This window comes from Echinops telfairi, unplaced genomic scaffold, assembly GCF_000313985.2.
Source record: "Echinops telfairi isolate 266 unplaced genomic scaffold, ASM31398v2 ScPeMD7_7468;HRSCAF=8506_0, whole genome shotgun sequence".
Classification (NCBI taxonomy): Eukaryota; Metazoa; Chordata; class Mammalia; order Afrosoricida; family Tenrecidae; genus Echinops; species Echinops telfairi.
Window position 1 is genome coordinate 2,262,017 of NW_022111369.1, and position 13,114 is coordinate 2,275,130.

The 13,114-nt window shown below is 43.4% G+C and overlaps 1 protein-coding gene across 34 annotated transcripts in view; it reads right to left on the reverse strand.

Annotated features, from left to right (window-relative positions):
• Positions 1-3,336: 3,336 nt before the first annotated feature.
• The window catches only part of ANK2 (ankyrin 2), a 402,581-nt gene continuing 392,803 nt past the window's right edge, over positions 3,337-13,114 (reverse strand). For 21 of the 34 annotated variants that reach the window (XM_045284229.1, XM_045284255.1, XM_045284253.1 and 18 more), the window contains 5 exons: positions 12,068-12,151; positions 11,798-11,962; positions 10,788-10,970; positions 9,276-9,367; positions 3,337-5,671 (listed from right to left, as the gene is read on the reverse strand). In XM_045284229.1, coding sequence (XP_045140164.1) covers positions 5,488-5,671; positions 9,276-9,367; positions 10,788-10,970; positions 11,798-11,962; positions 12,068-12,151 — 708 coding nt within the window. In that variant the 3' untranslated portion in view covers positions 3,337-5,487. Of the gene's footprint in view, positions 5,672-9,275; positions 9,368-10,787; positions 10,971-11,797; positions 11,963-12,067; positions 12,152-12,671; positions 12,765-13,114 lie in introns of all 34 variants that reach the window. The other 13 variants (XM_045284242.1, XM_045284234.1, XM_045284235.1 and 10 more) reach the window with 1 other exon arrangement.

Below are 13,114 nucleotides of genomic sequence, written 5' to 3' on the forward strand. Positions count from 1 at the left end.
GAGTGAGTTCTCGCTCCGCCCTTCAATTAATCCCACGTGTGTTTATCAGCCAGGTTGGTACAATAAACTAACTACCTTGATAGGGAGACTCCTTCTACCAACAATGGAGAAGCACCAGGAGTGGAGTGCAGCCTTTGGGCTCTCTGGTCCCTACATGTTGAACCTCCTTGGTCCAGGTGACAGCTGTGACAGCAGAAGAGCAACAACAGCTGAACAAGGAGCCAGAGCAGGAAGCAGAGCGGTGGACTTCCCAGCCCACCAGCCGGCAAGGACAGCTGAGTGTTTCCAGGCAGGGGGCTGACTGGTGGAGTGTGTTGCCTCTGGGCACTTCATTGGGGGAGCTCAGTGTGCTGACTCAGTTGGAGTTGAATGCATCCGGGTTGAGGCGGATAGCAGCATGACATGTCTTTTGAACATTGATTAGCAGCCCAAAGAAGCTTCTGTAGCATGGCCTAGCAGGGCAGGAGTCAGGTTAATAGGCTAAAAGCCAGGGAGAGGCATGCCTGTGGCATGGCAGAGACCCGTCCTGACTGGATAACTGTATCCTGAGCAGTTCTCACCCTGAATTGTGCCCTGTTAACTTTAGTAAATCCCACAGTCCTTAGCATCACCAGTGCATTTTGCACGACCATTAAATGAACTATAGAACCATCAGAAAAACCGGGAGTGCTGTGGGAACAGCACAGCAGAAACAAAAAAAGGGGGGGGCGTGAAAATAGGGGGTGTGAAGCCCTCATAGAGGGCATTGTTCAATTGTGCCATTCCACTGGGTATTAGGTGATCCATTTATGAAGCAGAAGCGAGACGAAGAACGCTTTGTGAAGTGTGCCCAATTCTTTCCTGGAGGAGAAGATAGCCAGGGCCAAGATGGGCAGAGGAGGGCTTCTTGGCCCACCGAATGAATGAAACCGATCACCTCTCGGCAGGTGGCTGGCTTGCAGTGTGGCTGCTCTTTGGACATTTACCAGCACTAAAGGGGCTGTGTAACACGTGATTAGGACCGATGACCAGAGACACATGCCCACCAGCGAGGCTGAGAAGAGGCACTGAGATCAAAGGGACTGTGTCCCTCACATTTTGTCGCCTATTTTGTAGCTTCCCAGTAGCCCCAGAACCATGAGTATTGTCTGTGAGTTCTGTGGAGCCATTACAGTGGACTATCACACCCAGAAGAGGAATAGAGGGCCCGGGAGGAACCATTGCTTTCAAAGCAGAGTGAGGGAAGTTGGATGGCACCGGCACGTCTGCCTTCTGCCTCATGGAAGTCAGCCTTGGGCTGGTGTGAGGTTGGGTTCTCCTTCCCCCGTGTGTAGCCAGAGGCTGCCAGAGGTGTCCCCCCACTTCCCACACACTATTTCCTCATCCTCCTATTTTGGAAAGATTGCCCAGAAAACAACAACAAATTTTGACTTCATGTACGTTGAAAAATGCCACGCAGAATTGGAGTGTTAATAATTGAATAACTTATAAATCAGATCCAGTGAGCTTATGATCCCATCCTGATAAGATTTTAATGAAACCCACTTAATTTCCTTCTTGTTTTTAAAAAAAATTTTTTTTTAGTTCCTGTGATTTGATTTTTTAAAAAATATTTTTATTGAGGGCTCTTACATCGCTTATCACAATCCATTCATCCAGTGTGTCAAGCACATTTGCACATATGCTGTCACCATCATTGTCAAAGCATTCTCTTCCCACTTGAGCCCTTGATATCAGCTCCCCATTTCTTTCCCCTCCCTCTCCTGGCCGCTCTCCCTCATGACCCCTTGATAATTTATAGATTATTATTTTCATATCTTACATAATCATCTGTCACCCCTCACCCGCTTTTCCTCTATTTTTCCCCTTGGGAGGGGGTTCTAGATTGATCCTTGTGATCGATTCCCTCTTTCTACCCCCTTTCTCCCCAAATCCTCCTGGTATCTCTATTCTCATTGTTGGCCTTGAGAGCTTTATCTATCCTGGATTCCATGTGTTACGGGCTCTTATCTGTAGCAATGTACATGCTCTGGTCTCATCCGATTTGTAAGGTAGAATTGAGGTCATGATAGTGGGGTGAAGGAAGCACCAAAGAACTAGAGGAAAGTTGTGTGTTTCATCGGTGCTATACTGCACCCTGACTGGCTCATCTCTTCCCTGTGAGCCCTCTGTGAGGAGATGTCCAATTGTCCACAGATGGGCATTGGGTCTCCAATGCCCCCACCCCCATTCACTTTGGGTATGGTTTTGTTCTGAAACCCACTTAATTTCTAACCTGTTATATTTTGTGCATATTTTTAGTGTGATAAATATTAGAGTAACACAAGAGATTGGAAAGCAAAACACAAAATCCTCATATACTATTGATTTCAGTTTTGCATATTCCATCCTTGATTTTATTTATATCAGCAGGTGCAGTTATTGTCTAATTCTCAAGCTATAAAAGCGAAATAAAACTCCTGAGCTATGTGCTATTCCCAAAGGCATAGGTGTTTCCTGAGAACCACGGCCTTATAAGATGGAAGTAAAAGGATCTGGCCCGGCTGGTGGCCTTCATCTCCCCGGGAGTTCTCGGGCTCTTCTGTGAGGCACTGGTGATTCGCTGGTACAAGTCGAACTTCCCATGCAGGAGATTCAAATTCAATGTTTAGCCAATGCATCCATCTCAATGAAGGTTATGGTGCTGTGCTGCTCTGATGGTGAATAGGTGCCATTAGATTCAGACAGACTGCCTACCAAGGCCTGGCGATATATGTCTGAAAAATCAGCCAGGGGAAACCCTCCATATCCCAATAGTCCAATCCCTCATTGTGACCAGGAAACCTCCCAACATTTTGTTCCATCGGGCTCGAGGTCCCAAGAGTCCTATGCCTGGGAGAGGTCTCCTTGACAGCTAACGAGTTCCACAACTAAAGGAGAAAATCTGTACCTGGTTTTCTCCTTATCTGTCGGAGTAACAGCATAAATCCTTTGAGGGCAAGAAGTCTTTCTATTGATCCCAGTGCCAAGCATACAGCCTCTAGAACAAATAAACATAAACAATAAAGGAAAAAATACCAATGTATGCCTTCTTGGCTCTAGTGGCCCAGCAGGTTAAGCACTTGGCTCCAGACCACAGTTGGCAGCACAAACACAGTAGCCATTCCATTGGAGAAAGTCTCCTTCCATAGAGGGTGACAGACCTGGAAGCCCTAAGGAGCCGGTCTACTCTGTACTAGAGGGCGCCTATCCGATGGAATCGACCCCAGGGCAATGGGTTTGGCTTGGGTGGGCTTCAAATCTCTGGGTTTCTTTCATAATGTCTTTTTTTCTCCTGAAATCACAGGTCAGCGATAAACAAGAACAAATCACTGTTGCCACATTTAACACTTGTACATTTTATTTAATTAAATCAGCCATTGTACACATTGCAGCTATGTATTGTTAGTGTTGTATTTTTTCCCATTAACTAATACATGCCCTCATAGATATATTCAATTAGTGTTATCACCATGGGAACAAGATGCTGATTCATCAACTGGAAATCACTTCTTCTCACAGTATTCAAGTTTTTTTGATAACACAGCAAAAATCAATTTCAAAAGAAAGGTGAGTAACCATCATGTTGTTACACAGACATCATCTGCACTGCGACTAACCCAACAGAAAGGCTTGTCTGAGCTCCACAGAAGGTTTGACAAGAAGGCCACGGTGTGTTTCCCCAAAATTTCACCATGGGCCTCTCATTCGGACAGCCAGAGAATGCTCAGTTTCCTATCTGACTGCCAAAAGTGCTAGCGGTAGAGGCTTAGGAGGTTCGGCTTATGGGAAACCTCCCTCCCAGGAAATTTTCTCTCTTGGCAATGTTATTTTAAACGATGAAGTGCCTTTGTTTGTCACGTTCGGGTTGGTTTATTTTTGACATTTTGGAGCACTGAGTCATTTTTGCACAACGGGAAAGGACCAGATGAAATTGGAAAGGTTTCATTTCCTCGAGGATAGACGGTTGGTTGGTGGTTTGTTTTTTTCAATGTCATCTTCATTGAATATACTTTTCTTTAATAACTGATTCAAAATGTATACTGTTTATATGAATATATTTGTGAATATATATATTTATATATATATGTTAAAATGCTACACAGCTTCAACCACTAGCAGATTCAGGGACGGGGGACGGGAAATACTCAGACCATGAGATCCCCTTCTTTGAAACAAACAAGCCGAAAAGTACACTAATGCACTTAAGCGTTCCCAAGGGAGTTTGGATTTCAAATAAATAAACTGACATTTTTTTTAACCCCAACCAAATTTTTAAGATTTCTCAATCTGGTCTGCAAGCGGGGTAAGAACAAAACCAAACCAGACCTCGCTGGGCAGGGCCAGTCGCTCGATCTGTGTAGGAAGGATGGAAAAGATTAGTGTGATGAGAAGAGGGCTTTGGACTGTGATTTGGATTCTTAAATGCCACATGCAGGTGTTAGAGAAGATAGACACCCTGATAGAAAAAAGAGGAAAAGAAGAAAAAAACCACTCAAACATGGTGAAGGAGTTTTTCAGCTTTTGTGTAGTGGGTGAATCTTGTTTCCAATGAATTATCTACAGTGCAGTGGACAGGGGGAAGTACCACCAGTAAGACAGCGTGGTTGGCTAAAGCAGCAATGAAAACTGGAGAACTACAGTAGTTAGAGCTTTGCAAAATACCCTGCCAACTCGTTCAAATCTCAAAGACCTGAAGATGCTAGAACACTACAGGAGGTAGCTGCTAGCAACCAAATACCTCATGGTTTCATGCTGTTTGCCTCTGCTTCTCTCTCTCTCTTTCTCTCTCTCTCTCTCTCTCTCTCAGAGTGGCTGCTGGAGAATCATGTGTCATGGCTGGCCAGTCCCAGCAATGACATCTCTGTGAAGGACAAGAACTTGAAGGTTATTAACCTCTCTTTGACTAGGAGCAGTGGCTACTCTGGAAGTCCTAAGGACATGGTCATTCTGAACTGCTTCGTTTGCAGTAGAACTGTATTGTCATTCGATTGTGTTAGCAATCTCTTAATTAACCATTGTTCAGCAATTCCTAGAGGCCCTTTCTTCCATGATGCCCAGTGTAGTTAGGATAGGCAGTGGTTTTCATCTTAATATGCTGTTCATCTGAGCATGTCAACTATATACATTGTACATGGACCTCCCTCTGGGGGATCCCTCACCGGAGAGGTCTGCAGAGAAAGTTCTTCTGATCAATGGGTTTTCATGGAGGTTGTGCAGAAGCAAAGAACAATGGAGGCGGCCAGTCCCCAGGTTCACACAACCAAGTAGTGGGCACAGCATCCAGAAGAAAGGATGCTATCTTTGGTCACAACTTAGTGGACAGGAGGAAAGGGTAGGGGACATGGAAGGAAAACGCAGCGTGTTTGCTCAAAGTGGAAATGCCAGGGTGTCCCATTTGTGAGGCCGGTTCTGGCGAGTGCAGGAGTGGAACGAGGAGTTGCATATTGAGGGAGTGTGTGGTTTCTGATCTGAGAACTGGGCAGCCCCTTAGGTGGCCTCTCGATTTGAGCCCTCCTTGCAGAAGTGCCGAAGGAGCCGCTGGAGGTCGTGCTGGAGGTCATCCTGGCCTAGTGCTTCTGGGACATCCTCCAGGTGCTGCATGTGGACGTGTTTGCCATGCTGGTCCTTCACCACAGCCCTCTTCTGGGTATGGGCTTTACTCATCGTTGTCCTAGAGGGAAGCAGACAAGAGCAAATTAGGAACTTTCCCCACCACGGAAGGGGCCCTGGCGGCATAATAGTCATACTGCCAATGAAAACGACTGGCGGTTTGAATCCATACACGGTGCTGCATGGGAAAGACCTGGCGATCTATGCCTGTAAAAATGACAGTGCTCTTCTGCCCTGTGGGATCCTTATGAGTTGAAATAGACTCAACGGCACTAACAACAACAACAGTAGGTGTGAGTGGAGGTAACCATTCTATTACTGTCTTGTTCAGCTTGTCTTGGGTACTTATTCCTCTGCCCTAGCATTTCCCTACACTGATCTGTTGGTAGAAGACTGTTCCATTGGTATCCACGAAGCCATCGTTCATGACTTTCTTGAAACATGGTTCCCCTCTCTGAAATGATTCATGGGATTTTTTAAAAAGCATGTCTTCTACAAGTGGCATTCAATTTTTTCCCCAATGCTTCAATTCAGTAGAACCATGCCACAACATGAGTATAATTCCCTCCAAAGTAACTATGCCATCATTCATATTTTGATTAGGTTGTGCTGATTTAAAAGAGCTTGGTTCATCCTGAAATAGTGACTTCAGATGTACTTAATTCCAAGAAAAGGAAAACACAAAGTTTTAAACTAAATTTACTTAAAACATGTTAGTGGTCAGCTTGATCTTCAGAGAAACAGCTGGACCCCAATTCCAAAAAGGTGGATTGGAAAGACTTTCCCATAGGACATGGATCTTTAGAAACTGGAATATTATCCTGTTAATATCCAGGAACAAAAAAAACCAAACTCACCGCCATCGAGTAAGCCTATAGAACCAGGGCAGGGTAAACTGCTCCTGTGAGTTTCTGAGACTGTAACTCTTTACCTCAGTAGAAAGTTCTGTCTACGACTTCTTTCTCCTGTGGAGTGGCTAGTGGTTTCAAACTGCTGACCTTGCCATTAGCAGCCCAATGCTTAACTACTATGCTACAGGGCTTCCTGAATATACTGGAAGGGAACCACAAATAGACAAAGATTGCCACAACCTCTGAGCCTTCATCTGGAAGCGGTGGAGAAGGGAAGGAACAAATGCAAAGCCCACACTGAGGACTAAGCATTTGTCTTATTACTGCAGCCCTTTGGACTTGGTCTGTCCATTGTTTGTATCATGCTGTCACTTAATAGGCTGCTCCCTTGGTTCCCACCAGTCTGAGAAAACTACCGTGTTTCTGTTATACCCAACAGTATTTGCTTGTATCCCTGCTGGAGAATGTTTACAATGTTATTTCCTGCCTCTTGGTCCTATTCCCTTTCTACTTAAAGATGTAGCTCTTCATTCCACAAACATGTGCTGAATGTGTTTTATGAGCCAGGTACAATGCAAGGGACCATTAACAGATTAAATTATAATACCAATAAGGAAACAGAAGCTTTGAGAATTTAAGCAATGCCCCCAAATAAAAATGGATAGTATGTAGTGAGGCCAAGAGTCAAAGATTTCAGAGCCTGAATCCATCATCACACTACCAAGCATCTTCACTTGAAACCACCGAGGGAAACGGTCGCCTTTCCTAGTTTTACCCAGCAATGTCTTTAGGAACTCCTAGGGTCCAGAAGCTGCAGGGAGGTGCAGATAGTTCATTGTTCCACTAGTAGCAGAAAAGTTGGCAGGTTCGAGCCCCACCCAGAGAAGCCTTAGAAGACAAGCTGCCTCAGAAAGCCCACAGCCTTGAGACCTCCAGGAAGTATCCTAGGCTTGACACAAGGGGTGGCCATCAGTTGGAGCAGGCTTAACACTAACAAGAGAATGTACATATGCTGGAAATCCTGCCCAAGAGCTGCTCTGAACATTAGCCTACATTTTAACACCCTGATGTATCTGTTAAGATCATCCTGATTTGATAGCAGGCAAGAAAGCCTTATTTGAACCAAAACACTTTGCTACTTTCCTTTGGATATTAATCTTCTCTTCTTCCTTATCCCTACACACTCCTGTTCTTTCCTTCTCTCTCTTCCTTTGCAACTATATGAATTGCCTTGTATCTGAAAACTTACACGTGTTTCTCTTGCTAAAAGGTCAAATTTGGTTCCAATAAGATTATGCTTCTGTAACCATTCAGCATGCATCATTATTATTTTTCTTTAAATAGGCAACTATCTTAAGTATTTTTTGCCGAGAGGTAGCAGAAGAGATCATCATGGTGGTATCAGGAAAACCCTCCAACAAATGTACATGAGTGTGTTTGTATGTATATATAAAACTCAAGCAAGAGGGACTAAACATATATTTAACAGAAATATATACACCCATATGTATATACACACTATATTTATCAGAGGAGCAATGGGTAGGGGAAAATGTTTTCAGCAATGTATTAGTTGTGCGGACTCTCTCAAGTTGTCTGTGGATCCCTAGCCTTAATGTCCCCTGCTATAGGTTGATTGGTCTCTCAATCCATTTCAATGTGGTGATCCCATGGTGCCAGAGCATGGACAGTGTAAGTGGACTCTGGTGAATAACTGGATAAATGACTCCAAAGATCAGAGTATAAAGAGCACTTTATTCCTAATTCATGCAGAATTTAAGTACTAAGAGCAATTACACCGTTTTACATTGCAAGCTGTTGCTGGCTTTCCCATTTGATTTCAGGGGTCGAATTGTGACAGAAACTTTAATTTTGCTGGAAATAAAATTAATATGCAGTGGCATGATTACTATGTTCCAGAGGCTGAAAATAGCATGGCAGAGTGCTATATGTGGTCATTGCTCTCTTCTTTTCAATGGAGTGGGGAGCACAATCCTACCTTGGATATTTGCCTTGTCACTATTAGTTTTGATACCTGCAGTGCTGATAGGGGACCAGAAGAAAAAGAAGTCAGCCAAAAGGATATTTGGCAAAGTTATAGACCAAACCAGCGATGGGACAGTGCTAGAGCGGACACCCTCACCGCCAAAGCCTTCTACCTGAATGCAAACGGGTTGTCTACTGCCCTCATCACCGTTTCTTCATCTACTCAAGGACAAGGTTCCAGCATCGCCAGCTACATTCAATGTCCTGAATATCAAAATCATGCTCCGGTTATTTGCCACTCACATGCAGCATCATGAAAGTTTGTAAATATCCATATATGTGTGTGTGTGTATATATATATATATTTCATAAATATACATAAATAATATATATTATATTTGAAATATATATCCATATATTTCAAAGTAATGATTTACTAATGTTACCTCAATGTTGTTGGTCACAAACTAACTTTTGAGCAATGAGATTAATTTTCCTATGCTCTTCAAGACGACCAGCACAATGGTACTACCCACAATCCATAGTTGGGTATACTATGGACGACCTTCTACAACCCCGGGAGTTAGCTTGTGTGAACATGCATATCCCCAGCACTGTGTCTCAATAGTACTTTCAGAGCATCCAGGAGGTACTCCAAACACAACATGCTAATGACTCTACCACTTGACCTAATGCTGGCTGCAAGGAGACTCAGCAGTTCCTGGGAGGTTTTAAGGTATGTAGAGGAGTTCCGCTTCTCTTTTTAATAAATCACAACCCTTTTTAATAGTGTTAGTTTGCAAAGTATCACCCCATGCTAACCCAAACCTTTTAATTATTGATCCATCTTCTTTCAAGATTTCATTCTCTACTAGACTTGGGAGGTGGACTTTCAGGTGGCTACCTGTGTAACTCAAAGCCTGAAGGAGTGGGAGGGGGAGAGAAAACCTCATCATAAAACTTAGACTTTAAAATAAACTATTACTTTGCTTAATAATCAGGTATATTAAAAAAATACAAACAACTCCTAGTAGCAGACTCAACTATTGAGTATGATTTAACAACTGTCTTAAATGTCTTCCACTTGTCAAGGAGATGTGCTGTATTACTTTACAACACTGCTGGCCAACATCCGTACTGCTTAACCTCACTTTCCCCCTTGCCTCACTCAACTCCATTCTACAGTGGAGAATCCAATGTAAATAAAATGACCCAAGGCAACACGAAATTAAAAATGGGCCAAACAAAAATGCAGAAACCTATAACTTGAATAATTTATTTTATAATAGTCCCAAGTCGCCCACTGTTAAAGTGCGAAGAATTGGACCTATTTAAATAAAGTATGCTTTCAAGTGTCTGAGTGTAGGTCATTTGGCCATAATCACAAGACCATAGAAGGGTGCACACATACAGCATTCAGCTTAAAATTATTTCAATAGCAAAAAATAGCTTGTAGAAGTTTGTCCCTGTCCATAAACACTCAGACCACATATGAGGGACCTTCAAAATGTTCATGGTAAAAAATTGGAATTAACCAATAATGGAATCTTTTCATCAACTTTTTGAAGTCCCCTGAGATGTTTCAAAAGTTAGTTTTGATTTTGTTGGTTTTTTTTTTTTTTTATTTCGAAAAGGTAATATGGTACCTTTTATTTTACAAACCTATTATTATATTGGCAACAAAACATATGAATAATTACTCTAAATAGGATTTGTTTTTTAAGACAATATATACCTCCCTGTCAGTTCAGGTCATATTTTATTGCCAAATTAGTTTGCTACTGACTTATAAGATTTGTTTTGATTATTAATGGCTTTGGACTTTCCAATTATAGTAAGAGTTTGGGACCTGACACTGGGAACCCTTTAATAACTGCTGGCAGACAGATCTTAATGAATTAGAAATGCTGTTCTAAAAATCTATAGCTACAGAGAATTTTCTCCAATGCACTAGTAGCAATATTTGAAGTGTTCACTAGCAAAAATACTTTGGAACATCTTTTATTTCTTCCCCTAATTAATGCCGAGGATAAGTCATGTCTGCATTTCTAAAACATGGTGTGCAATCATGCCCTGAACTTCGGTATTTTGATTCTGACTCAGCAGGTGCAAATCCTGGCCATTTGGAGCTTTAAGGTTCTTCAGGTGTCTAATGGGCATTACTGGTTGAGGAAAGCTTACTCCATGTGTAAGTTATCTAAACAGGCATTCTCCTCCCTTGAATTCTTCTGCTGTCTCCCATGAACTCATATATGGGATGCCACGATGAGAAACCGTTTTCATTCCAAAGACAGGGCAGACATAAAGCAGACACAAAGACAAATGGCAATGCTTCCGTACCTCTTCAAAGTCATCTTTGGCTGAAGGAAGATCACTGGCTAAGCTCGAATCCCCCATGTGCTTCTCCATCCTCTCTCCATGTACCATAGTGGTTTTAACAACTTTGCTGACTCTGCGGCCTTCCACTGGTTCAGCCTGAAATTCTGAAGTACTGGACAAAATGCTGGGCTCCGACAAAGTTACCTAATGAACGAAGGACACACAAGACACACTTTCCAATTACTAAAATGTAACAATTGTCAGTTTTTCTATATTTCCAAAGAAAAGGCCAGACCAACAGTGTAATATATACTGACCTAGAAAGCAGTATGTAAGAAAAGATGGGTAAAAAGGTACTCTATAAGTACTTGGTGAAGTCTATATAGTGGTGGTATCTATATAGTGAGCAGCAAATCGACCACTCAGGGAAGTCAGTGACATTTATCAGTAATTCTCATGAGGAACAAACTGTGTCGTCTAAAAACCTGGCAACCTGTGGTGTGCTTCGCTCTTATGAAGACACAGTGAACCTTCCGAAGAGGAAACTTTAAAGCTACGAGAAATTGCAGAAGTAGATATGGGGAGAAGCTCAAATTTATACTAATAAGAATTGGAGGAACTGAGCAAATACGAAACTGTAAGGTGGTCACAAATTATATCAAATAAGTAAACATGTCCCTAAAAGAGGGAAGTAAAATGAAGAAGACACAATAAATCGAGGAGTTTCTGGGTCCTGCTATCAGAGAGATTTACCCACCATGATCTACAGAAGCTAGCGTGGTGACCAGTGATACATGTGGGGTTGGTTTCTAAATAACATACTGTTTGTTCAACAAATGGGACATTTGTTTCCTTTTATAGTCTGATTTTGCACGTTTGCTGTGGTCATCTACAGAGTACACTGAAAACGGGAAGACAAAGACAATGAATAACATCTCTCTGTGTTGGTTTCTAAACAAGGCATGAGATCATGAGCACGAACAGCTAGCCCCTCCCTTCACGGAGTGCTGGAGAACGTGAGACGGTCTCACCTCTGACTGCTCGGTGTCACTCTTTAGTACAACACGCTTGACCACTTTGGAAAAGCCATCCCCTTCCTCGATGTGGACTGGTTCAGGTGGCATTCCCTGCATTGTGATCTCTTCTTTCTCAATGCCGTCCGAGGAGACGTAGCGCCTAATGATTTTTCTAGTAACCTGCAATAGATTTCATTCATAGAGCTTGCTTTTCAGGACCATGGCATGGGTGCATCCCAACCAGGAGGTTGGCAATGAATCAAATGAGCACACAATGGACGATACCTTTCGCACCACGGTGTGTCCATGCTCGTCAGTGTATTCTTCTTCTGTGACCGTTTCCGGTGGAATGTCAGGCATATCGTCCCCCTAAACAGGTTGGGAGAAATGAGTCACTCAGGGTCTGGCCCCCATTGGAAGGAGCTCGCGGCCTAAGGGCTTAGGCAGGAGGAACTCGAGGGAATTAAAGGTGCTGTTGAAGAGCTTTGCTGAGATGCAGTAATCCTGGTCAGTAATTTGAATGAAAGAAAAAACGGGGGGGCAGGGGGGGCGGGGGTGGAGAATAACATGCTTAGGAGAATCTGACACAAGTTAGGTAAAATGTAAAACAAAACAAACGCACAAAACCAAGACAAGCAAGAGGTGAGGTGGGCAGAACTGAAGAAGCCAAATCTTGCTCACTCACTATTTCCTGGGGGTAGGCTGTGAATGTCATTACCATTGCCTTTCTTGTCAAACAGAAATTAGGAGAGTTACAGTGCTGCTGTTGAATCCATGCACGAGCCTAGGCGCATGCCAGGCCCTGGCGGCTTCAGGCTGGGCACGCACGAAGGGTTACAGACGGGGTTATAGGGCTGGCCGAGCCGTGCAGGACGGTGGCACCTGGTACCTGGATAATCACGCGGCGGCGGACCACCCTGGTAGTCACTGTCGCCTCCTCATCCGAGCTGGCCTCAAGCTCACCTAAGTGCTCCGTGAGCTCCTGGAGGAAGCACGGAAGCATTGTTGGGTTTCACAGGCCAAGGACCAGAGCGGTCATCGGGTTGCGCTTTGGCTCAAACTTCTGCGGGGCTTGGAATTGTGGCACGTGCCAGCCACTCGGGAGGAGAAAGATGAGGCTGTCTCTGCCCGCCACCATGTAAATGCTCAGAAACCCAAATGGGTTTCTTATAGGGTCTCTCTGACTTGGAATCAATTGAATGGCATTGGGCTTTGGAGGACAAGTCAGGGGTGGCACAAGCAAGTTGAAACTGGTGTGCACTGGTCTCAGAAAATATAGTACTTTAGTCCATAATGGAAAATAAAGTTCCAGAATCAAGTTTCAGAACCAAA